At 39.5% G+C, this 27,670-nt stretch overlaps 1 protein-coding gene across 3 annotated transcripts in view; it reads right to left on the minus strand.

Moving 5' to 3' along the window:
* The window catches only part of RAPGEF5 (Rap guanine nucleotide exchange factor 5), a 230,887-nt gene that overhangs the window by 85,340 nt on the left and 117,877 nt on the right, over nucleotides 1–27,670 (minus strand). For all 3 annotated transcript variants that reach the window (XM_035020718.1, XM_035020719.1, XM_035020721.1), the window contains one exon: nucleotides 18,805–18,930. In XM_035020718.1, coding sequence (XP_034876609.1) covers nucleotides 18,805–18,930 — 126 coding nt within the window. The remainder of the gene's footprint in view (nucleotides 1–18,804; nucleotides 18,931–27,670) is intronic.

A 27,670-nucleotide genomic window follows, 5' to 3' on the forward strand; every position in this document is an offset into this window, starting at 1 on the left:
CTGCATGTGGCTGTCCCATTTTCCCAACACCATTTGTTGAAGAGACAGTCTTTTTTCCATTAGACATTCTTTCCTGCTTTGTTGAAGATTAGTTGACCGTAGAGTTGAGGGTCCATTTCTGGGCTCTCTATTCTGTTCCATTGATCTGTGTGTCTGTTTTTGTGCCAGTACCATACTGTCTTGATGATGACAGCTTTGTAATAGAGCTTGAAGTCCGGAATTGTGATGCCGCCAGCTTTGCTTTTCCTTTTCAACATTCCTCTGGCTATGCGGGGTCTTTTCTGGTTCCATACAAATTTTAGGATTATTTGTTCCATTTCTTTGAAAAAAGTTAATGGTGATTTTGATAGGGATTGCATTAAATGTGTAGATTGCTCTAGGTAACATAGACATTTTCACAATGTTTGTTCTTCCAATCTGTGAGCATGGAACGTTTTTCCATTTCTTTGTGTCTTCCTCAATTTCTTTAATAAGTATTCTATAGTTTTCTGAGTACAGATTCTTTGCCTCTTTGGTTAGATTTATTCCTAGGTATCTTATGGTTTTGGGTGCAGTTGTAAATGGGATCGATTCCTTAATTTCTTTCTTCTGTCTTGTTGTTGATGTATAGAAATGCAACTAATTTCTGTGCATTGATTTTATATCCTGCCACTTTATTGAATTCCTATATGAGTTCTAGCAGTTTTAGGGTGGAGTCTTTTGGGTTTTCCACATAAGGTATCATGTCATCTGCAAAGAATGAGAGTTTGACTTCTTCTTTGCCGGTTCGGAAGCCTTTTATTTCTTTTTGTTGTCTGATTGGTGAGGCTAGGACTTCTAATACTATGTTGAATAGCAGTGGTGATAGTGGACATCCCTGTCGTGTTCCTGTCACTATTGCTTTATCTTGATGGCCGTCAAAATATAATACATAGGTTACCTGAGATTTAAAAAAATACCTGAAATCTTGCTTCCTAGGAGATTTTACAAAAATGACAAATATAAATGTTAATAGAGATACCTTCTAGTTTCCAAGTATTCTCAAATCATTTCAAGTGTGTGTGTGTATGTATGTGTATGCGTGTGTGTGACATACGTGCAGAGTTATTCTACAGGGAAAATATCCTGACACTCTCCCCAACCAGCCCAGAGATGGGATGATAGCCTATGCTAAATTATGACTCAGACTAAGTTTCCACATTCTGTCTGCAGATATACTTGTCACTTGGGGTTTGAATAATTCACAGTAGCAGTTTTATAGAAGCCTTTAAAATCTGAGTAACAAGAGGATAGTATGGATTTTTAGAGCAGCACTTGATAGCTAGCCCTATTTCCTATCACTGTGTCTTCTCCTCCCAAATGCCTCTTGTAGGAAATTCACATGTTTGAAAATACTTCTTTTTTTTTTTTAAAGATTTTATTTATTTATTTGACAGAGAGAGAGATAGCAAGAGCAGGAACACAAGCAGGGGGAGGAGAGGGAGAAGCAGGCTTCCAGGCGAGCAGGGAGCCCGATGCGGGGCTCGATCCCAGGACCCTGGGATCATGGCCTGAGCCAAAGGCAGATGCTTAATGACTGAGCCATCCAGGCACTCCTGAAAATACTTCTTGATTAAATTGAAACCTAATTTATAAACTGAAGTTACTTGAAAAAGCTAGCTCTTGACTCTGAATAGACCCAGCAGAAGTATTCTTCAAATTTAAAAAGTAGTGAAAAAAAAAAATAGCAGTGAATACTTGAAATTCGCTAAGAGTAGATCTTAAATGCTCTCACCACAGACACACCCATGAACTATGTGAGGTATGGATATGTTAATTAGCTTCATTGTGATAGTCACTTTACAATGTATACATAAATCATCCCATTGTATACTTTAAATATATATGGTTTCTACTTGTCAATTATACCTTAGTAAAGCTATAAAACATTTTTTAATAAAAAATTTAAAAAGTATAAAATAATATGCTTGGAAAACGGAAAGGCTTCAAGTCAAGGAACTCTGTAGCTCTTTCCAAATCTCTTTTGTGTGTATGTAAATGTGTGTTTACAGATGTGTGCACGCCCATGCATGCATTTGTAACTTCAGGGAGGGCAAAGCAGTAATAAAAGAGGCAGCCTGAACATTTATGCAAGTTAGGGAATGAAAAATTCCTAGTTAGCGTAGCAACTGCTAGATCAAATGGCATGGGGGCAAGGAGATACAAGCAATGTAAGTAAATACTCTTGTTTTTTCACGTTTTGTACATTCCTTGGTGTTTTTAGAGAGGTACACGTTTGGTCTCTGCCGTAACCATCTCAGAAACCTCATTTCACAGTTTGAAAGCAGACTGGGAGAAAGGTAGGATTGTGTCACTCCTGGTTCACTGTAGACCCACAGAAGGTTGGTATTAAAATACATCAAAGGAATTTAAAATGCAATGAAATATTGCTAACTCTTTGAGAGGCAAACAAACAAAATTAGAAGGTAAAAAAAAGAGAGACTTGGTTAAAATAAGACAAAAATAAAAATCGTTGCACAGTATTGGTCTTTCTCCTTTTTTTTCTGGGGTGGGGCTGGGGGTGTGGGAAGGGAAGATGAACTGAAAAGAAATGGAAGTACTTCAGGGATAATACAAAAACATTTTCTATTTTTCTGAGTATCAACTTGCACTTGGGGTACCAAAGAGGATTGAAATCATCATAAACAAATCTGCCTAGGTAAGATCCTTACTCCATCAACTGTGACTCATTGAAGATTGAAAGCTCGTGTCTATTCTTTACCAAGTATGAATTCTCCCAAAGGCTTGTCTACATACACTTACAAACTGGCTGTTGTTGATGAACCTCTTTGTCTTTTCTGCTTGTCATTTCCAGGTGAATTCCCTGTAGTACAAAACCTTTCATTTAAAGCTGAAAATTTCCAAAGAACTGGAAGCCTGGAGCTGGTACAACTTCGGATTTGCACCGATTTGGTTTGGGTGCGTGAACTGGGGAAACATTTCAAATCATCCACAATTGCCTTCTCTACTGGATTCAGGTCCACAAATATTGATTGAAAGCCTAGTGCTAGACACTGGGGATAAAAGTCCAAATAAAAATGGGGATTACCCTCAAAGAATAAATTCTTTACAGGAGAGATATAAATCTGCATTTTTTAAAATTTTATTTTATTATGTTATGTTAATCGCCATACATTACATCATTAGTTTTTGATGTCGTGTTCCATGATTCATTGTTTGCGTATAACACCCAGTGCTCCATTCAATACGTGCCCTCTTTAATACCCATCACCAGGCTGACCCATCCCCCCACCCCCTCCCCTCTAGAACCCTCAGTTTGTTTCTCAAAGTCCATATTTTTTTAAGGAGTGGTTTGGAGCGAGGCTGCGGATAGTGGTTCATTAATGAACTTAGCCGGTATAAATAACTAGGCCACTTTCTTGTTACTTCTAGGAGTTCAAGGCAGTAAGATCCAACATTTTTTTAGTTTGTCATTATTTGGGAATTGTATTTCTCAATCCTCCTCAGGACATTCTGAACTCAGAAAAACAATTCCAAATATTTAATGACTTGACATGAAATATAACTATGATACCCTGAGAGCAGAGATACTTCTAGCTGGATATGCTAGATCAGCCATCTGTCCCATATCAACGCTATTTCACGAAGAGTAAATTTTTAGAAGTTCTATCCACGTGAGTATTTTTAGAACATAAAAGAACAGAATGATTCTTGGCATTGATAGGCACGGTCAATCAGAGTAAAAAAAGCTACTGAAAGCTTCCTGGGTAATCGATTGTTATCTGCTATAAAATGGCAACAATTTCCCAAAAAGTGTTCAACACTCAAAAGTATGGATGTTGCTGAATTGGGGAGGGGGGTGGTGCTAGAAGAATTTCAGAGCTAGAAGAAATCTTAGATCTCTAATCTCCTAACCTCATAGATGAGAAAAGTCAAGCTCAGAGGGGTAATGTGATTCACTAAATTTGTACTCAATATATTTAATTTGGAGGAAATTTGTTAACAGAATTTCAATTCCTCCAGAATACAATGGATTTTTAAAAAATGTCGGTAACAAAATAGTAAATTAATTGAAGAAAAATTTTATATGTGATAGGTAATCAAGAAATTTCACTTTTACATTATAAAAATAAATCCCAGCTATGTTAAAGACTTGAGTGAAAAGTTCAACTCTAAAAGAAATAGAGAAAATAAAATTGAATATCTGGCCACAGAATGGGGAACGACTTTTTTATTTTAAGGGTATTTTTAAAAATTAAAAAATGTAGAGTGCCTGGGTGGCTTAGTCGTCAAGCGTCTGCCTTCAGCTCAGGTCATGATCCCAGTGTCCTGGGATCGAGCCTCGCATCAGGCTCCCTGCTTGGCGGAGAGCCTGCTTCTCCCTCTCCCACTCCCCCTGCTTGTGTTCCCTCTCTCACTGTCTCTCTCTCTGTCAAATAAATAAGTAAAATCTTAAAAAAAAAAAAAAAAAGAGATCCCAGTTCAGCAGAGAGTCTGCTTCTACCCACCCCCTCTTTCTGTGCCCCTCCCCCGTTCACATGCTCTCTCACGAACTCTCTATATAAAAATAAATAAATCTTAAAAAAAATTTTAAAAATGTGAAGCAACAGTTTTGCGTATATATATATACACACACACACACACACACATATACATACATACATACATATATGTAAAGAAATAAGAAACAAATGGGGGAAAACTACATGCAACAAACAGGATTTATACCCTTAATAATATAAAGAGCTTATTCAGATCAATGAGGAAAATTCCAATGGAAAAATGTGCAAAGGAGGTGAATGGGTTATTTACAGAAGAAAGATAATGGATTGATAGAAATTGCAAATATCCAACCTCACAAGAAATATAAATTTGAACAAGATAATACTTCCCCCCATCAACCTAAAAAAAATAATTAATTTCTCCCCCTGAGAATCATAATGCTCAATGAAGGTAAGGGTGAGAGCATTACAAAGCAAGTACTTTCATGTATTGCTGATGTAAGTGAAAACTGGCACAAGCTTTATGGAAAGTAACTGAGCAAAAACATAAAAGAGATTAAAACAGTTCAAACCTATAAGTAGAAATTACTCAGCTAGGAATTTATCCTTAAGAAATATAAAATTAGGTAAAAATTTTTCTAGACATATGCATGTCAGATCATTTGTAACAGCAAAATCTTGTAAACGTATTTTTGCCCAAATGGAAGGGTGATTAAGCAAAGTATGCCATGAAAACATAAGGAAAGACTCATAATGTATATACTGATATGGGTAAGGGAGGGGGAATCATGGTTAGTTTTCACCAAATTTTTCTTCCTTGTAGCTTTCTATTATTACTAAGTTCTCTGCAAAACGCATGTATTACTTCTACAAGTAGTAGAACAATTTTAAACAAAAAAAATCTTTCACAGAAATGTGCTATAAATTCTAGCAAGTTGCCTGATTTCTTGTTCTTGACTGTTAAACATTTATAAACCTCTTCAAGAAGCTTGCTTTCAAAGTGCTCAACATCTCTTGGCATCAGGGAAATCCAAAACAAAACCTCAATGAGATACCACCTCACACCAGTCAGAATGGCTAAAAGTAACAAGTCAGGAAACGACAGATGTTGGCGGGGATGCGGAGAAAGGGGAACCCTCCTACACTGTTGGTGGGAATGCAAGCTGGTGCAGCCACTCTGGAAAACAGTATGGAGGTTCCTCAAAAAGTTCAAAATAGAGCTACCCTACGACCCAGCAATTGCACTACTGGGTATTTACCCCAAAGATACAAATGTAGGGATCCGAAGGGGTATGTGCACCCCGATGTTTATAGCAGCAATGTCCACAATAGCCAAACTATGGAAAGAGTCAAGATGTCCATCGACAGATGAATGGATAAAGAAGATGTGGTACACACACACACACACACACACACACACACACACACACTGGAATATTATGCAGCCATCAAAAGGAATGAAATCTTGCCATTTGCAACAACGTGGATGGAACTGGAGGGTATTATACTGAACGAAATAAGTCAATCAGAGAAAGACATGTATCATATGATCTCACTGATATGACGAATTCTTACTCTCAGGAAACAAACTGAGGGTTGCTGGAGTGGTGGGGGGTGGGAGGGATGGGGTGGCTGGGTGATAGACATTGGGGAGGGTATGTGCTATGGTGAGTGCTGTGAATTGTGTAAGACTGTTGAATCACAGACCTGTACCTCTGAAACAAGTAATACATTATAGGTTAAAAAAAAAAAAAGATAGCAGGAGGGGAAAAATGAAGCGGGGGGAATCGGAGGGGGAGACGAACCATGAGAGACAATGGACTCTGAGAAACAAACTGAGGGTTCTAGAGGGGAGGGGGGTGGGGGGATGGGTTAGTCTGGTGATGGGTATTAAAGAGGGTACGTGTTGAATGGAGCACTGGGTGTTATACGCAAACAATGAATCATGGAACACTACATCAAAAACTAATGATGTAATGTATGGTGATTAACATAACATAAAAAAAAAAAGTTTGTTTTCAGAAACAAAATCAATCAGTAAAACAGGTCCAGAGCTACATACAATATACTATTTAAAAAAAATATATTTTGTAGTTGGGGCACCTGGGTGGCTCAGTCAGTTAAGCGTCCGACTCTTGATCAGGTCATGATCTCAGGGTTCTGGGATAGAGCCCTGTGGTGGGTTCCCCACTCAGCTAGGAGTCACAGCTTGTCTCCTCTCCCTCTGCCCGCTCCCGTGCTCTCGCACTCGCACTCGCACTCTCTCTCTCTCATAAATAAATCTTTAAAAAAATTTTTTGTAGCTAAAAAGTGGGAGGAAGGGAAAATGGTAAATGCCAACAATATGTAAGCTTCTTTAGATTTGAGATTTATTATCTTTTGCCTTTTATGATTTATGTGCTTTCCCAGTCATAACCCAGGAAGTAAAAAAGATGATGCTTAATTTAGCAAATGTCTCAAAGGAATGTGAGACAACAATTCTCTGGAAACAAATACCTTATTCAACGTACGCCCCTTTCTTTCTTCCCCATGCAGAGTGCTTTTCACTCTCCCGTCTTTGTTTTCTCCCTCACTAACTAGAGGGTGCCTTTGGGGCTCAAATCAGATCTTGCGCACTCCTGTTCTATTTTGTGTGGTGCCTGGTTCACAGGTGCTCCACAAATGCTTTTCTCAATGAAGGAAGGCAAGACTAAGTTAATCTTAGCCAGGTATTTAAAAAATTTGCTCTATATTTGAAAAGGACAAAGTTCTCATGAGCTTAAAAATTTGGCCCTCAGCGAAGTTAATTTTATGTGTAATGGCTGTAAGCTTTAGCAGTAAACTAAAGAGCTATCTGGCTGCTACCCATCCTCACCTGGTAGGATTCTTTCTAATCATCTCTATGAGCTCAAGCATGGGAATCTGAAATAAGCTGCTAATGGACAAACTAAATGTCTGATGAGGGATGCTGGCTTCTGTCTGATGACCTCAGGGCAGTTAGGTAAGTTAACCGAATTCGCCAGTGTTGATGGGTCAGCACATTCAACCAAGGAATGCATATTCAATTCACTCTGGGTCTTCCATAAGCCTGGGCTACCTAACTCTTGTTTTTAGGGACCCCCAGACTGATACGCCTGCAGCCTGCTCCCCTCTGTCACTCAGAAGGAAGAGAAGTTATTCCTGGCTTTTCTATTCTGGACTGAAGTAGTCTCAAAACTTAGGTTTAGGCCAAAAGGGACCAACAGAAATCTCTTCCACTACATTCTTCCCCAAAGATTCTGAAGTCGCCAGATGTGGTACATAAGAGCAGAGGTTGGGGCAAAGATGCAGCACTGGCAAGCCACAGCAGGGGGGGCACGGGGGAATAAGCAGCTGCAGGTGCTGAGTATACCTAGGGCCCTCGGATCTTCAGTAACAAGGATCTTTCCAGGGTGTGGTGAGCTCTTCTCAGGTCTGTGCACATCTCTTCCCTATGGCCAAGATTATGAGTAATACTGAAGGACAGGAGTTTGAGATTTACTGAGTTGGGACGGAAATGGAATCTACTTAAAATTGAGATAAGTCAGACTTGATTACCAAATTATAATGCAAATGGCATTTAATAGTTCAACGAGTCACGAAACGTTTCTGTCCACAAGCATCTGGCATTAAAGTATATGCCTCAGAAGACAATCAGAATAAAATTGGCTCTCTGTTTTGTTCCAAGGTTTCGTTCCAAGGTTTTAAGTCTGTATTCTGCCTCATCCAAGCTCAAATCCTTCCCTTTACCACCTTGATGGCTTATCCCTTAACTTCAAACCTGTAGGTATAAATCAGCGCCAGCTTGGGCCCATGTGTGTTACCGTGTCTGTCATTTTGTTTTCTGTAGCTCTACTCACTCACATCTTTTAACACTCCGGTCATACAAGTTACTAGAGGAAACAGTATTATCTCCATGGCTTCATTACCCTCTTGGTTCCCATGTTTTTGGAGTTGTATCTGAGTATTGTTTTAATACTGAGTTTAATTTTTGGATCTCTGACTCCCTATGGGTATTTAATGAGAAGCACTGGATGATCCCATTTATTTTTTGCTGACAAAATTTTTTGTGCCTTTCAGGAGTTGCTGTGTTAATTTTCTGATAGGGTAACTGCGAATAAGCAGGGGAGAAACAGTTAATCAGAAATATTTTATGGGGGCAAGGGTCATTTCAATCAGTCTAGCCTCACTTTAGGTCCCCACAAAATCCATCTTTAGGAACACATATAAAAACACAAAGAGTGAATCGCAACTTTCTCTAACAAACCTGAAAGATCTCCAGCTATTATTATTATTATTATTTTTTGAAGATTTTATTTATTTATTTGACAGAGAGAGAGGCAGCGAGAGAGGGAACACAAGCAAGGGGAGTGTGAGAGGGAGAAGCAGGCTTCCCGCGGAGCAGGGAGCCCGATGTGGGGCTCGATCCCAGGACCCTGGGATCATGACCTGAGCTGAAGGCAGACGCTTAATGACTGAGCCACCCAGGCGCCCCCCCAGCTATTATTTTTATTAATGATTTTTTTGGCTTCTGATAACAGAGGTTAAAAGGTATCTATTTTACTAAAAGAATATCATCAATGGAAATTTTTCTAACCTTTCCTTGCGATTAACAAACTCCCAACAGAATTAATGGATTGTATAGTATTTATTGCTCATTTTAGAGGAAACTCTTTATAATCCTATTTAGCAGGTGCCAGTTTTTGAACGCAAGTTTTTTCTTACCCAATCAATCAAGACACAGGATATCTAAAGTTCTTTCCAATGGCTATGACTCTCAGAGGAAAACTCCAGGATACTCAGACTGATTGCAAAAAATAACGCATCATCACAATCCCCCGACTTGTAATAACAGTAAGTTCACTGAGCAGGGAGAAAGTGATAGCATCCATCAAGCATAAAATTCAGTTTGGGATTTTATTATGCATTGCACCATTTGGGGATCATTAGACTTCTCTATTCATATGAGTATCAATATGAAGCTTGTTTTACCTTTATAAATCCTAGCTAAGGCAAGATCATGAAAGGTTTAAAGACTCATTTGCCTAAAGTACCATTCTCTCCTCTCACTGACTGCACAGGGCCAAAATTTTACCTTGACATATTCTACCCTACCCCCACCTTTGCAATCACCAAGATACGCTCTTATGACTCATTAAGTTTTCATGAGCCTCCTTACAAATCCCTACCCCCAAGCCACTTCCTGCCATCTTAATTGTCTTATTATCATCATTATTCTCTCCCTCTATGTGTTTCTTGGATCTCCAGGAGCCCCTAATCTTTTATTCTGACTCAGCTTGCCTCAATCATGCCCAGCCATTCCTGGAACCTGAATAAAGAGGACATTTACAAGGGTTTGTTAAAATTGTTGAGCCTTGTTCACTTAATCATATACAAATGTAACCTAAATGAATCTACATGCCATATCCTATTTCTCCATTTTTTTAATACAGTAGGAAAGTACTTGAAAACAACAACAACAACAACAACAACAAATTAAGAAACCTACTCCAGGTAAACCTAAGTGCTGTACATCAATTTCTACAGACTAAAACAAGTCTTTTCTGCTTCAGCCATGGAATGGACTTTTTTTTTTTAAATGAAAGACAAATTTTTATGTAATGAAAATTAAGAACATGGTCATGTTTTAAGTAAAATACAGGTATTTAATGTGATTTATCAGAGAAATATGTACTGTACACTTGCCCACAGTCTGTTATGATATTTTAAGCAATCTTCTATTTTTGCTATCTTAAAACAACATTTAGGGCTGCTGTATGCCAGATGGAATTTTTTCCTTTCCATCCATTTCCCATTGCAAAAGGAAAAAAAAGTTTTTTGCATCTTACATGGAAATCTTTTCTACATTTGTCTTCCTCATCTTTATCAACTGAAGTATTTGAATCACTCAGAAATCACCAAACTTTGGCTGAATCAGTATGAGGTAAATATCATACAGCAGAGTGTATATATAAAGTGAACATATAAGCCTGTGTAGTATTTGCTAACAGATAGTATTCATACCACATGCAAGCTCAAAATTCACTTCTATAAAAACAGGACCAAATCACAGTCAACTTTTTTAAGAAAATGATGATATAGTGGTATATTTTAGGGTAAAGCTAATGAACTAGAATTGAGCTATAATTGGACATTCTGTCTTCCCAGGGACTTAGCTCAAGTCTGGACTTGAGCTCCTCACGTGAAATCCTTAGTTGATGCTGGTGACTGCTTCGTGTAAAACCAACAAAGAGGACCACGAGAAAAGGGAGTGAGTGTGACCCATTCTTCTCCTACAAACCCATTCCCGTGGTGCAGTAGAGCAATCTCCAAAATTTGAATGTAATCACCTTTTTCTCTCTTGCGTATTAAATTCACAAGAGCTCAAAGGTATTTTGCGAATAGCACACAGTTTTTAGGTGCCATGCTCCGGCCACTTGGTTCTGCCTCTGGAGCTGCAGCATCCCTCCGTGCGTGAGCCCTTCACATCGTCCTCACCACGCGGCGCTTCCTCCACCTGAAACGCCTGTCTTTCCTCACTTCTCCTCATAATGCTTCCGCCCTTCAGTCTCTCTTCCTCAGGGACCTGTGCATGTCTCCCTAGACCCATTGAGCTCCCTGTGACAAGCTTCCAGAGCACTCTGCATAACACTTATCCCCCAGGTAACCGTGAATTCAGCCTCGGAATTTCCTGCAGTGTTAGCTCTCCAAAGGCAGTGATGTTATCAGGGCGTCCCGCAAGAATGAAAGCACATTTTAAGTTGGTACCTATGTCTCCCTTCTCCCTGAGATCTCTTCACGTTTTTATTTCTCCAAGCCTCAGTGGTACACAATTGTCATGAAAGACTGTGTCTGTGAAGGATTGTCTGTCTGCACATCTTTTCCCTACCTTTTTGTCATAAAGCATCCATTAGAACTCGAATGGAACTCAACTACCAAAGATTTCCAGTGTGGGCGCCTGGGTGGCTCAGTTGGTTAAGCGACTGCCTTCGGCTCAGGTCATGATCCTGGAGTCCCGGGATCGAGTCCCGCATCGGCCTCCCTGCTTGGCAGGGAGTCTGCTTCTCCCTCTGACCCTCCTCCCTCTCATGCTCTCTGTCTCTCATTCTCTCTCTCTCTCTCAAAGAAATAAATAAAATCTTAAAAAAAAAAAAAAAAGATTTCCAGTGTGATATAATCAGACAACCATCTGGAAGGTAATAATATTGTTTTATTAATTGTAATGCAGATCAGGCCTTGATGGGGGTAGAATAGGAAAGAATGTAAGGTTGCTCAGGGTCTGGAGTGAGATATGCCCATGGAGGGGGCTATAAACCAAAGAAAAGTAACCTATTTCTCGGTATCTCATTTTAATGATATCTCAGACATTCTAGAGATGATATGGCTATTTTAATTTTATAAGAATAAGAACTTAATAAACCTAGGCAGCAGCATCTGTCCCAGGGGGAATACAAGATCTTCAAGAATGTGATTTTGATAAACCTATCAGAGCCCCTACCACTTTTCCTAATTGGGCCTTTTAAAATAAACTTGAGTATTTTCAGAAAAATAAACAAATACTCTAATGACAAATCCCTCTCTTCAAAAACGCTGAAACTCATTTTTTAAAAATAAATGTCAGGACTTGCAGTGGGCTTCTTGTGGGAACTTAAAAATATAGCTAATGAGCAGATGGCTCTACCAGACAGCATGAGCACATCGCTTTCACGGGCAGCTTGGCTGCCATTCTTCTGGTAAGTAAGTAAGTAAGTAAGTAAGTAAGTAAGTAAGTAAGTAGATAGATAGATAGATAGATAGATAGATAGATAGATAGATAAAAATCCCAACAAAACTAGAATTTAAAGAACACATGGAGGGAACCAAACTTGTAAAGCTTGCCGTCTAATGGAGAAGAGCACAGATTGTTGCATCTGTGAAAAATGTTTATCAGAGGTACTTCCTTCTCTCTCAATGCCTGTGAAAGTATTTAAACACTTGATTAAATACTGTCTTAGATGATTCCTTGTTTTCCATGTATGAATTCTCCCCGCCCCCTCCCAGCTCAACTGTAAACTTCTTAGAGGCATGAACTCCCTTCTGTCATTTTTGTCTTATTCTGTGGCCATATTAATCCTGATCGAAAATGAACTAAAACTGATGTTCATTCAAGGCAATCTCTCTCCTATGAAAAGGTACTTTAGTACCAAACCAACACAAAGTCAAGATTCTGTTATTAAGAAAAACAACATCGTTTCTATATAGCGATTTCTCAGTTTATAGGTGGGCAACTTAATATATGATGAATTGGCTATCACATCTGAATCCTGGCTTTCGTTATTAAGCAGTGATGTTGTAAAACTCTGTATTTAAGTAGTTTCTTGGTTAAACGAAATTACTGATAAACTTTAAATAATGCCATGATTGCTCTTAACTTCACTAGATATATAATGCAAGTTTGAATAAAGAATGGTAAAACCACCTTTGCTTTTAGTATTTCATATAGAGTAAAAACAGGGCTTTCACCTTATACTTAGCCTTATTTTTTAAACAAAGTAAGAGGCCAAACGAAAGTTGGAAAAAGGCAGAGACTAACTTTTAATAGGTGAAATAAGAGGGACAGCTGCCAGGATACCCCAAACCACTTCTCCCCTAGTCGTCCGTGAACAAGGGACCCTTTGACATAGGCAGAATTCCAGGATGAGGCTGCAGGAAACAGGGAAAAAGGAAGCCCCGGTCGAGGCTGAGTGATAGGGACCCTACCCTGGCAGCGGGCTATGCCAAGATTCAGTTTCAGCAAAATCCCCTTCCCACCCATTTTTCAGAAGTGAATGAGAAAAGGGGAAGGAAGTAGGGTGGGTCCTCAGACTTAACAAAGGAACTGAAGAAAACGGGTGGGGGGAGGGCGGGTTATGGGCCGAGTCCCTAGGGAAAGGGCTGCTTAGCACATACATTCCACAGATCCACACTTCTGCAGTTTGGAAATGAGGAACTCGGTTTAGCAACCACTACTGGCATTTCTACTCTCCAAGTTAATACACTACAAAGCTACATGTTAGGAAAAAATAGTTCTGGTTTTCTGGTCAAGAGTATGGTTGTATTCCAGGAAAGAAAAAAAAAAAAAGGGACCCACCTCTAGATAAATACTTTTAATACAGTTATCTCACAGATACGAAAATATGAATAGTTTACTTGCTTTTCAAATCTAAGTTAGGACTCAAACTGAGCAAGCACCTTAGCATTCTCTTTTCTCTAATCCTTCCCGTATCTGCCACCACCATCCCTTCAATACATAATTGTTCTGTCTCTTTCCTCCAGGGTGGTCCTGGCCATTCCTCTTTCTTGGGATTATCACGATTCTTGTTGTCCTGGTTTCCTGTCCTCAGATCAGCCCTCCCTCCAGTAATGACTGTGGAGAGAAGATACATCCCAGAAGCCATCCAACTTGAATCCACTCTTAGCCCAGCTCTGCCTAGCCACTCATCAGCCTCAGCTTTCTAATGTGTCAAACTGAATGTCATCATTTACCTCACAAGAGCCCCCGCTCCTTCCTCCTTTTCTAGGAAAACTAACAAAACCAAGTCATCAATGATTTCTCCTTACATCTAGAATGAAGTAAAACTTTTCAGCCCTCAAAATCCTCCATGGTCTGGTCCCAATATCATCAGCTTGCCCCTTGGCCCCACTTGTGGTACGCTGGTGACACAGAATGGCTTCTGATGTTCAAAAACACCTTGTACTGGGGCGCCTGGGTGGCTCAGTCATTAAGTGTCTGCTTTTGGCTCAGGTCATGATCCCAGGGTCCTGGGATCGAGCCCCATATCAGGCTCCCTGCTCCGTGGGAAGCCTGCTTCTCCCTCTCCCACTCCCCCTGCTTGTGTTCCCTCTCTCGCTGTGTCTCTCTCTGTCAAATAAATAAAAATCTTTAAAAAACAAAAACAAAAAAACCACCTTGTACTTTGACAGCTCTGTGCATTTTCTAATGCTGTTCTGCCTGCTAGCAATGCTTTTCTTTAATTTGAATCGTTTAATTCAACCCAAACCTACTTTAAGGTCCACATCAAACTTCACCTCCGCCGTAAGAGAGAATCCTGTTTCCCCAGGTGGAAATTCTTCTTCTACCATCTCTGTATATCTCTGGGGATTACCAATACTGTCTCCTTGTATCTCAGTTATCTGAGTCAATGTCTTCTTTCCACAACATGACTATACTTCTTCAGGGTAGCTGCCACATAGTTATTCTGAATCCCCCATGACATTGGCTTTACTAAAGGTATACTCAATGAATAAATAACCGAGAATACTCTAAAATAACAGCATGGTAATACCAATTCAGACTATATGGGTCAAGAGAGGATTCCTGAAATCACAGTTAATTCTGAAGAAGGCACACACATCATTGCAGCAAATGCCAAAGCTTTGGCTAAATAATCCAGTTCATTTGGGGGCTACCAGAGATTCTGTCTGCCCAAGGTATTTTCAAAAGGTCTGGTCTGAGAAGATGGTTTATGTAGTTCCATGCTAGCCAGAACCCCCACCTCACAATTTGCCAATGAGATAAACACTGTGCGCTTTAGCATGTATCTCAGATACCTGAAACATACTGCAGGAACACAAAAGCAAGGTAAATGTCTTGTAGCTTTTTGGTAAAGGGGACCAACCCCTCTATTGCTAAACATAACATTCTTATGTCTACCATTTAATAGAAAATAACACACATTCCCACCTCCTTGTTACCAGTCATCAAATCCTGCCGATTTTGCCATCTATGATCTATATCTACAGCCTTACCACACTGGTTCAGGCTTTCATCTTTCACCTGACTCACTACAATAGTCTTCCAAGAGTTCGCTCTAACACTTTCCTCTTTTCCACTCATTTCTTCCTCTAAGCCAATGCCAAAGAGATCTTACAAAGACTCCGTCTGATTGTGCTACTTCCCTTCTTTGATGGCTTTCCTTTGCCAGAAAGGCAAGTCTAAACTCCTTACAGTGTGCTTACCAGGTCTTATGCAGCTGAACGGTAACCTCCGTCACAACCCACTCCCCTTTATTCCCCATGAATCACCCAGTGCTCAAGTCATGTGCATTCTTGCTAGTCCCTCTGTCTTCCAGGCTCTGCCCTGTCCCACCCTGCGGGGGCCATTAGTCAGCCTTCCAGGTCAAGCTGAAAGTCCCCATTTGGTAACACATGCCCCTTCCCCTATTAATACAATTAGATTAAGACTAGGAAATGTGATGCCTACAAAAGAAGTAATTACTTTAAAGAGTTAATGACCAAATTTTAATCCCACTATCATAATGTTTAGAAGAAATAACCAATTTCTGTCCCCTTCCTAAAGTTCTCACATAATGATTTTCAACACTTAGTAATGAGTGTTGGCTAATTTTGCCGACAGCTTGTTAATGTAAAATAATACAACCAAGTGCTTCCTGAGAAACTTGTGGTAATTATACATTTAAATATTTTTCTTTCAGAAATACCTGGGCAAAAGCTCAGAGTGAAGTGTGTCTCTCATTGGCTGCATTTATAATCATGGTCTTGACCAGTTTGAGAAAATATGAGAAATGCCTACTCAGAAAGCTTGAAGCTCCTTCTATTTGTAACAAGATGTACCAGCAACAAAAGCTTTATTCTTTTTCTATTCAGTAGTACTTTAAAGTAGATTTCTCATTTTGGCACATACATATTTAAAGGGATGTGGTATTCTAGAACTGGAGAAGCAATGTAGTTTAGTTTAAAAAAACAAAAACAAAAGCAAAACTCAATGGGTAACTTAGACTCTAACTCAAATTTTACCATTGTCTATTTAAATACCTTTGGCCCAGGAATGGCAGAGGAGGTAGATGAAGCATTTAAAATCATCAAAGAAAGGAAATCTGTATGTAACTCTGGAGTTTGGTCATTATGGGTACTGTTATTACAAGAAGAAACTGCGGGCCTGGGTTTACATTAGGTAAACTGCAGTTTCCTCTGTACATCCTGCGCATTATAACTTGAGTTTTCATGAGCCAGAGCAGATGACTACCAGTGAAAAGAGAGCGAGGGCAGGAAAGAGGCAAACGCTGTACCCACCTCATGAACACGGTGAACTCCGTGGGTAAGCAAAGGTGGAGCCACATCAAACGCTCAAGACCTAAATGAGTCAGATAATCTACCAGATGGTTTTTGTTCCTAATACACTATTGCAATAAGTTAAACATCTAGTATCAAATAATCCAGAGAGTGGAACACGATATCAGTATCAGTCTCAAGAGCTGATCCGTTCAGCTGCTGTCATCCTGCAGGAGGGACATGCAGAATGGCTGAGATTATATTCATCACTAAGGAAGAAAGAGCCTGAATATTCACCTCTCCTTACTCTAAGCTTCAGGAGGACAAGTCTGTGTAGCAAATGTCGTAATTCCAATGCTGATTTATACACCATCTTTCCTCTCAGGAGCATAAACAGAGCTGCTAATGCATTCACATCATGACATTCATGCAAGAAGTAACAAACCCTAGTGTTCTATTTTACAGTCTTCAAATGAAGGACTAAACCTTCATTTTAGATAACCGTAGGGATAGCACATAGCAACAGTAGATAACCATAAGCAAAGCTGTAAATCTTCTACCACTAAATTTCTGCCTCATGTTAGAAGTGTTTACAATTACCAGCACCAAGTTTGGATTTCTAATATATATTTGGGGGAGGGGGTACGATAGTCTCATTAGCTTTACCTATAATATTCCGGATTGAACTAAATACAAGGCAAAGGCAATACTGATATCTTTTAAAATAAGCCTAAGGTTGTCTGTGGCCTAAGGCCGATGATTTCTAGCCTTGGTGAACTGGTACTCTACTATTGGTTTGGCTTTGAAAGATCTTGCCCTACCCTCAGGCTGTCACTGGTCCACTGAATTGAACATGCAATTCATTGTAAAATATATCATTCATTTTAAGGACCACTAGGAAAGAAAAGTGCTCACAGTTAAACTATGATGTGTTTTCCTATCATCAATCATTAAGACTTACTCTGATTTCTGAGATGCTAAAATGTGGGGGAAATATGCATTTTGAAATCAACAAAATATGGCATATGAAAACTGTTGCTCTTCTAATTAAAATGAACCAAAAGGTACACTGTTTTGAGAAACTTAAGTCACACATTAGGATACTCACTCAAATATTCTAAGGACATGGCAGAGATTAAGAGTCAGTCTTTGATACAGTCAACCGTCAGGGTGCTTTTAACAATTTAAACAAGTCCCTGGAATTTTCAATAGTACCTAGTGAAGTGAAGGCTCCTGAGATGTCCACTCTCACTTAAAGTCAATGGTCACCCCTGAAACAGCTCAGTTACAAGGCTTTGAAACTGCTTGATTATTCTCCCCCTTGAGACACCAATTATTATCATCCGATGTTGCACTGTGAGAGACATGTTATGTTCAACTAAACAGCCTGCCCCCTTGAACATCTTACCTCCCCTCCTGCTCAGTAAAACCCTGGTGTTTGTATTGGGCCTTAGGGCAGAAAAATCATGAGGCAATTTTTCCCCTTTGGAAGGGGTTGGATCTAAAATTCCAAGGAAAAATTAAAGTCAGAGAAAGACATGTTTATAAGCACTGAAGAATTTTCCCCTTCGTGAGCAACCCTGGATAGTTGAGCACTGAGAGCGTAGTTTTACAAACAACCCCAAAAAGTCAGACAACAAAGAAAGTGGTGCCATTGTACCCCAGCATGAGGGCAACATTCTCAGTTCTAAGGCTTGATCTGAATTACTGCTTTCAGGAGAATTGAGCAGAGCGTCCGTCCCTTTCCTCCAGTTTAACTCCATGCAAACAATAGAACTTTTGTTGGAACACAAACATTCATAAGATACTGGGAAAACTCCCTTCTGACTCTCCCACTTGGTGAAAGCATCTATAATCTGTTACTCTACTCTTACCTTTTTCTACTGACTCAGGGTACATTTGTTTGGTAACCAGAGCCACGCCATACTCAACATAAAAGTACATCAGAATGTTCTTTCAAAATTCATATTCCACAAACTATCTGATGTGGTCAAATTCCCAAAGTCAAACTTGAAAGCCACCAAATCAAAATCATAGACAAGCATTCATAGATTTGCTTACATGTATTCTTCTATTTCTACAAGATTTACTTTTGAGGAGAGTTCTCTTATAAATCCAGTGTTGTAAATGGCTGGCTTGGAGTTATGAGCAGCTGTTATTTTTACTAAGGAGGATGATTTTTGGGGGAAAAAACAAAACTAAAGAATTTAAAATATCTTTTCCTTCAAACATACAACCAGGCGGAAACATTTTCCACCCCCTTTAAACCTGCGTCCCCAAGAGAAAAAGGGCTTACGTGTTCAGATTTCTCCTGTTCTTTTTTGTCTGTCTGTAGAAACTGACAGTTTTCTCTTGCCAGCTTCTGGACCAGTTCAATTCGTCCGATGTCATCTCTCTCCTGAAGTTTGCACATCACTCCTGCCTTAAGAGTTGGGGAAAAAGCGAAGATATACTTAAATCCGCAGTCCCAGGACATGACACCACTGCAGAATTCGCCTTATGATGAGCTCATCTTCTCTGTTGCCTGGATTAATGCCTGGTCTTGGTCAAATATGTTGCCTTTCCAAAACTGAAATTGAATGATTTTAACCTAGGAAGGTCACACCGCAAGTCTTAAAGTTAAGATCATGTATCGGTCCACTTTAAGAGAGAGAAGGGCAGAGCAAACTGAATCATTTGCGACTGAAGTGTGCTTCTGATATGCCAGTATTTGTTCCTGACAGCCTGTTTCCTGTTACATAAGCAAAGCCTCACAAGAGGTTAAAAACTCATGGGAAAGTTAGCCAGGAACCACTGTGACAAAAAGGGTGAAATGATACAGAGTACTAAAAATAACAGTATACACGCTCCTAATTTTTTCACTCCACCAGATTATTCCACGTACAAATACACAGTTTAACAAGATCACCAGATTTTTTTTTTTTTTAACAACTGGAAAGTTACTATGGGACATTATTAGCAAAATACCTCCAATGTTGCATAAATACGGTAAAAAAAAAGTTTATTAAAAATAAACTACAAAAAGAAAGCTTCAAATGTCATCAGGGATTGGAAATGATCCATAAAGCATCACATTTTTTATTATGCCAAAGTACCTAAGTAACAATAATACAAAGGAGGAGAATCTAGGACTTTGATTAGAAAAAAAAAGATGTTCATTATAACACAAACTGTGAACTGTTTCTGCTCAAATTCTTTTAAAAAAATGGTTCATACTGACATATGAGGACATGATCTAATGAAATCTGAAGTTACTCTTGGCAGGAGCAGTCAAAATTTGGGAATCTATAATACAAACTACAGGATTTGAAAGGACTTAGCAACAGGACCAAATATGGAGAAGGGGGACGGAAAGTGATGCTCAGCTTCATGGTCTTAATTGTGCCAAAGATACCCATTTTGTTGAGTGGGCATCGAAGAAATGGGATCATCCATGTAAAACAATGACTATTATCTTTATTCCCATGGGCAAAGATAGTTTCTTATCTAGCAGTGTCTCCAACAATTAGGAAGAAAACAGAAAATTCTTCAAGTGGCCTAAATCACAGATTCCCAGGAGACAGCAAGTGGAATTCCTCCCCCAAAGTCAGCTATTTATTTTTAAAACATCCCTCACAAGCAGGCCTCCAGTTCGTCTTCAAGGCTTCTTGCACAGGGATCTCAGGTTATCCTAAGACAGCCTGAGCCCTGTTGGAGAGCCACAGTTCCTGGAAAGTCCCTTACCACACTAGACAAAACTCTGAAATCATTCAACTTAAATCCAGGAGTACTAGTTTTGTCTTTTATTTATTTTTATTTTTTTTTTAAGATTTTATTTATTTATTTGACAAAGAGAGAGGCAGTAAGAGAGGGAACACAAGCAGGGGGAGAGAGAGAGAGGGAGAAGCAATGCGGTGCTCGATCCCAGGACCCTGGGATCACGACCTGAGCCGAAGGCAGACGCTTAACTGACTGAGCCATCTAGGCACCCCTTTTGTTTTTATTTTTAAAAAATATTTATTTATTTATTTTAGAAAGAGAGGGAGAGAGCGAGCGAGTGGGGAGGGGGGCAGAGGGAGAGGGAGAGAGAATCCATAAGCAGACTCCCCGCTGAGCATGGAGCCTGACACCAAGACCCTGAGATCACAAACTGAGCCAAAATCAAGAGCCAGACACTTAACCGACTGAGCCACCCAGGTGCCCCTAGTTTTACCTTTTAAAGCAACTGAAACTATGCCTATTTCTTTTCAATATGATAATTTTTCAAACATTTATTTATTTATTTATTTATTTATTTATTTATTTATTTAAGATTTTATTTATTTGCGAGGGAGAAAGTGAGAGACAGAGAGCATGAGAGGGAGGAGGGTCAGAGGGAGAAGCGGACTCCCTGCTGAGGAGGGAGCCCGAAGTGGGACTCGATCTCGGGACTCCAGGATCATGACCTAAGCCGAAGGCAGTCGCTTAACCAACTGAGCCACCCAGGCACCCTAATTTTTCAAACATTTAAACACCAATATTTATTATATTTTCCTTTTAATATTGCCCATATATGCCCTCCCAGCTCCCTATTTTATTCATTCATTCATTCACTCACTTACTCAACAGATTTTATTTGAGCAACCAACACAAGCTAGGAGTTATAGGTTCTAGGGATATAGTACTGAACAACAACAACAACAAAAACAACCCCCCGTGTAATGAAGCTTACATTCACTAGGGGATGTGGATTATATAACATATATAGATATAATATATCAGCTGGTAATATATGATAGGAAGGAAAATAAGGCAGGCAAGGGGGTAGAGAAATGACTGGAGTGTTACCAAGACAAGGCATGTCAGGGAAGGATTCTTTAGTAAAGTGAGATTTGAATGGAGATCTAAAAGAAGTGAGGAAGAGTGTCTGGTCAGACAGAGGAACAGAAGTGCAAGGGTGCTGAGGCCTGGGTGTGATTGGCATGTTCAAGGAACAGAAAATTTCTGTTATCTAAAGATCACATAGTGTCCTTACAGGCTGGGTAAGGAGTTTGGATTCTTTTTCTGAACAAGATGGAAATCTTTTAGAAGGTTTTGAATGTAGGACTGGCATCATCTGACTTACATTTTAACAAGATCGTTCCGTCTTCTGGGTTGAGAAAACATTGTTGGGTGGGAAGAAGCAGCTGAAACCAGAAGACCCATAAGGAGACTGGTCTTCAGAGAAGCAAAGTCTTGGAACTTGTGGTAGTGGTGGAGATGGTGAGAAATGGTTAGAATTTGAAAACTTTCAAAAAAAAAAAAAAGAATTTGAATACTTTCTAAAGGTACAGCAACAGATTTTGTTGTCTCCAAGGTATTTAGCTTGAGCAACTGGAAAGGTAGGGTTGTCATTTACTGAGATTGGGAAGACTGGGGAAGAATGTCTGGGAAGGAATATGCCCATTAGGTATCTAAGTGGTGTTGCCGGGTTGGCCATTTGGAGGCTCAGATGCATCAGTGTAGGTGGTACTTAAAACCAGAGGAGTAAGAGAGGTTACCAGTGGAGTGATGTAAGCAAAGAAGAGAAGAAATCCAGGAATTGAGTCCCCTGTTTGGATATTGGAAAGACAACAAATAGTGAGCAAAGGAGACAGAGTGGCTCCAGGAGGAGAAGCTGGTGAGTAGTGAAGAAGGTGTTTCAAAGAGGAGGGAGAGAAAAACTGTACCAAATGTTGCTGAAATATCAAGTAAGATGGGTTCGAAATGACGGATTTGACAGAATTTGACGGAAGTAATCGGTGACTTTGATGATAGTTTTTTTTGACCAAAAAAGTGGTAGGGAAAAAAGCTGTATTAGCCTGGGGTTTACAAATAACGAGCAACAACTCTTCCGAGTTTTGTTACAAACAAAAGGACACTAGCTAAAGAGTGATGTTGAAAGGAGTTTTGCTTGCTTGCTTGTTTACGGTGAGGGATGTTCCAGTCTACTTATCTTATTAGAAATCACCCAGACACAGCGAGAGACCTCATGATGCAGATGGAGAGGGGGCATTTTTAGGAGTAATGTCCTTCAGGTGCAAAGAGAGCATAAAGATCTACTATCAGACAGAAGCAGGACTGTGAATCTTTCACTCACTGTAACAGGAGGGCAGGTGAAGTACAGGGATAAATATGCAGGTAGGCTGGCACGTTTGGTGGTGGGAAAATGTGGAAATTCTTTTTTTTTTTAAAGATTTTATTTAGTCATTTGACACAGAGAGACACAGCGAGAGACCTGGGATCATGACCTGAGCCGAAGGCAGACACTTAACGACTGAGCCACCCAGGCACCCCTTTTTTTTTTACTTCCTAAAGATTTGAGAGAGAGAGAGAGAAAGAGAGAGCACTCGCACATGTGCGAGGTGGGGGAGGAGTAGAGAGAGAGAATCTCAAGCAGGCTCCCAGCAGAGCAGGGAGCTGGACACATGGCTCAATCCCAGGACCCTGACATCATGACCTGAGCTGAAATCAAGAGTTGGATGCTTAACCGACGGAGCCACCCGGGCACTCCTGGAAATTCTTTTCTGAATGCTTCTATTTCCCCCCAAAATAAGTCAAGTTATTAGCTGAGAGTAGGGAATATGAGAAGATGCTGTGGAGGTTTAAGAAAAGAAGGCTACCTGTAGTGGTCATTTCAGTGGCAAGGTTGGCCAATTTTTTTGTAAAGGGCCAGAGTGTCAATATTCCAGGCTTTGTGGGTAATGTGGGCTCTCATGCAACTACCCAATTCTGCAGTTTTAGTGCAAAAGCAACCCATACAATAGGTAGGTGAAAGAGCACAGCTGTGTTCCAGTAACGCTTTACTTACAAAAATAGGGAGTCAACTGTGGTTTGCCCCTTCCTGAGTTGGGAGGAAACGGGACAAGGGAAGTAGAATAAGATTGTCAAGCATTACTAAGGGCCCACTTGATTTTATTTTTAGATCCTTTTAACATACTAGCCATCCTCCTTGGAGCATATTTCTGTTTGTCGGGATTTTAATGGAGCCCATAACCTGATATAATGCTAAATACATGGGCTGATCTTGAAGAGGCACTTTTCATCAATACTAGAGAGGGTACAAGAGGATCAGTGGTGTTAAATATCCTCCTTTAAACTAAAAAGACAAGGAGACTTTGCGGGGTGGATTTCCTATATTACAAATGATTAACATCTTTTAAAAGCTTTGACACTTAGAGGAATAAATTTCTGTTATCTAAAAAATTCATTGATGTCAGCCAGCTAGAATTTCTTCTCTCTCCATCCATGTCATCCTGACAGCGTTTTAACATACTGTCCTGCTAGCGGAGAAAGGAGGCTCATGACCCTGCAACCTTAGGACCTGCCCTGTGGTTGTTTATTCTGCAGTGTGATGGATTAGTCCTAATCTCTTGGTGCTCCCCAGTGCAGCGCCCTGTATAATAGAGGGTGTGTGTGGGATTGGGGCCGGAAGGGGGGATACACAGGAGGAAGGTGTCTTGGAACTAAATAGGCACAAGACTGAGCCTGTTACTTCTCACCAGCATGGGTTCCAGAGTTAACTGGGCTAAGCTCCCATGTGCTCTGATTTGGAGACGGTCTTTCCTTTGTATGTATATGGGAGACAGACCCATATACATTCTTTTATTTTTTTTAAAAGATTTTATTTATTTATTTTAGAGAGAGTGTGTGTGAGTGGGGGTTGGGGCAGAGGGAGAGGACGAAAAAATCTCAAGCAGACTCCATGCTCAGTGCAGAGCCCAAAGTAAGGCTCAATCTCACAACTTGAGATCACGACTTGAGCCGAAACCAAAAATCGGATGCCCAACCAACTGAGCTACCCAGGTACCTCATCATATACATTCTTTTAAAACAACTGATAGGGGGCGCCTGGGTGGCTCAGTCATTAAGCGTCTGCCTTTGGCTCAGGTCGTGCTCCCAGGGTCCTAAGATTGAGCCCCACATTGGGAAGCCTGTTTCTCCATCTCACACTCCCCCTGCTTGTGTTCCCTCTCTCGCTGTCTCTCTCTGTCAAATAAATAAAATCTTAAAAATAAAATAAAACAGGGCGCCTGGGTGGCTCAGTTGGTTGGGCGACTGCCTTCGGCTCAGGTCATGATCCTGGAGTCCCGGGATCGAGTCCCGCATCGGGCTCCCTGCTCGGCGGGGAGTCTGCTTCTCCCTCTGGCCCTCTCCACTCTCATGTGCTCTCTCTCATTCTCTCTCTCTCTCAAATAAATAAATAAAATCTTAAAAAAAAAATAAATAAATAAAATAAAATAAAACAACTGATAATATCATTAGGATTAAGAGGGTGGGACCGAGTAGTGAAAACTTAAGATACCTTAACTATTTTTTTGGTTGCTGTGGGAACATGAGTGTTTAAGAAACTCTAAACATTCTATTTTATCATATGTTTAGGATTCTAAATATAGACTCTTCTTTAATGAGGAAATACATTTTTATTAGAACCAGATACTTGGGTGCACAAATTATGTACTTTAAACACAAAATGCTATTACTTTTAAAAATGGGTTTCAGAGCAACTTAATTATTTCGTATTTATAATTAAAAAAGGAATATTGCTGTCTTGATTTTCTGGTTTCTGCACAATTTCTAGATGCATTTTTGTAAGATAATCAATTCTACAGCACTCTTTACATAACAACTATCAAAAAAAGGCCTTCAAGGGGATGCCTGGGTGGCTCAGTTGGTTAAGCATCTGCCTTCGGCTCAGGTCATGATCCCAGTGTCCTGGGATCGAGTCCCGCATCGGGCTCCCTGCTCCGCGGAGAGCCTGCCTCTCTCTCTGTCTCTCATGAATAAATAAAATCTTTAAAAAAAAAAAAAAAAAGGCCTTCAAGGAGGGTTATGAATGCTTCTTCATTCCCTGGAGAACTTGAAGCCCAGAAAGATTGCCATACATCCTAGATAGTTTCTAAGACAGTCCTCTGTGAAAGTACCACGCTCAGCCAGATGTTCTCTGGGGGTCTCTTTCACAGCTCTGTAACTTAGTGATTTAATTTGAAACACCCATGAATTTATTAATATATTTTGGGAGCTTTGTTATGGCAGGAGAAGCAAGATAAGTAACAGCCCTTGATCTAGACTTTCACATTCTTGAACTACTTAATTTGCTATACGAAATTAATTATAAACAGTTTACCTAACATTGCTAAGCCAGAAAAAAAATAAAAGGTTAATCTGGAACTGTCAGAAGAGTTATTTAAGAGCCTTATTTCAAGGTCTGCTTCGAAAAAAAGAAAAACCTCTGTAATGTATAATTAAAACTATTCATATGGTTTTCAGTGTCTGAGGAGAGAAATGTTATGAATGTAAATTAAAGTCTGTTTCCTTTATAAACGGAGTCATAAAAATGTTGGGCCCATTCTTTTAGTGGTAAAATGGTGCTTGGACAGGAGTCCCTTAGGAAAGGCTACAAGGATGATATATGAATAAACCTTCATGACGAAAGGTGAAAGAGCACATTTTATGTATAAAAACAGTGTCTGCATTATTTTCACTTAAAGAATCATTTTCTCTCAAACACTTAGATAAAAAAACATCATGCAAAACAGAAGGAAAACCAGGATGAAAGAGCCCACTTTTCAAGTAAGCACTTTTGCAGTAACAGAATGCTACTTAATACAAATGCACGGTGATAAATTCTTATTCATTACTACATAACAGAGTCATTTCTTTCACAATTCAATCTCACAGAGAAATTCATAAATTTTTTTCCTACTTTAAACAGAAAACTCAAATGATGAAAGACTGATAGGATGGGAAGATATATTACATGACTCAACTGTATGCACGTATGTTCTAAACAACAAATATTAAGAATCCCTTCTAGGAAAATTCAGAAGATAATTCACACTAAATAATAATAATAATAAATTATGTGTAATATTAATAACAAGTACATAAAATATAATGTGTTAAAATATACAATATAGTAATAATATAATATAAAATGTAATATATAATAGAATATATCATATGGCAATTATATAATCATAATATTTATAATATATTAAATATAATAAATTATAAATTGATAATAATAATAATAAAGAACCATTTTATTTTGTAGGGCGGCAAGTATTCATTTTCTCAAATTTCTTCAGAGAGGGAAAGAAAATTATGAAAAATTTCCTCCTGGTTGGGCTAGAAAAATATACCCTTTCCTTGAGGGAAAGGGCCACGTGGCGCCCACAGTGAAAAGTGCATGTGATGGGGAGTGTCAGGCAGATTTACTCATGCCCAGGGCATCACTAGGACAGGCCTCAGACACCGTGCTGGGGCATCACAGAGAGTCATCCAGTGACTCCTGGCCCTTCCATGTACAGGTAAGGCATCAACCTCAGGAAGGTTCATTTCTCTGACCCCCCTCCTTTCTGGAACTGCATGTGTTAAAGCACCATTTGGATTGGACAGACCCATCCTATACAAACACTGTATGAAACTAAATCCTGCCAGAGCATAGTGGGAGGAGGGAAGCCGGCAGAAGCCATAGCTACATGGAATTTATAATTGCTGTCCCTCAAATATTTTCTTAATCTATTTTATGTACATAATTCTCTCTTCTGAGAAAACTAAAAAAATACATCGCCATACATTTACATCGCTTATGGTTCACTTATTTCCAATACTTGATTCCTTGAACTTTCATACTAGAGTAGGGAGGATACCAATATTTTGTCTTGTTTGGACCTGAAATTACATCTCAGGTCTGTAAACATCACTGACCACACCTCTAAGCAGAACAGCAAAGTTGACAAATAATAAAGAAAAAAAAAAAGCAAATTCTAGTAAATTCCAACATAAAGCATTTTAAATGAGCATCTGTTTTCTATGATCACTAGCACAGCCTTAAATAACAGCTTTCTTCTATATGTTAAAAAAAAGAAGTCACATTTTGGCTACTGAAAATCATGAAATATTTGGCAATTACTTTATACAATTAACAGTTACCATCACTTAATGTTAAAATGATTGAGGGGCGCCTGGGTGGCTCAGTTGTTAAGCGTCTGCCTTCGGCTCAGGTCATGATCCCAGGGTCCTGGGATCGAGCCCCGCATCGGGCTCCCTGCTCTCCCACTCCCCCTGCTTGTGTTCCCTCTCTCACTGTTTCTCTCCCTCTGTCAAATAAATAAATAAAATCTTAAAAATAAATAAATAAATAAATAAAATGATTGCTACAAATGGAGGACAGGAGACAT

Source organism: Mirounga leonina, unplaced genomic scaffold (assembly GCF_011800145.1).
Source record: "Mirounga leonina isolate KUSES-001 unplaced genomic scaffold, KU_Mleo_1.0 Mir_174, whole genome shotgun sequence".
Lineage (NCBI taxonomy): Eukaryota > Metazoa > Chordata > Mammalia > Carnivora > Phocidae > Mirounga > Mirounga leonina.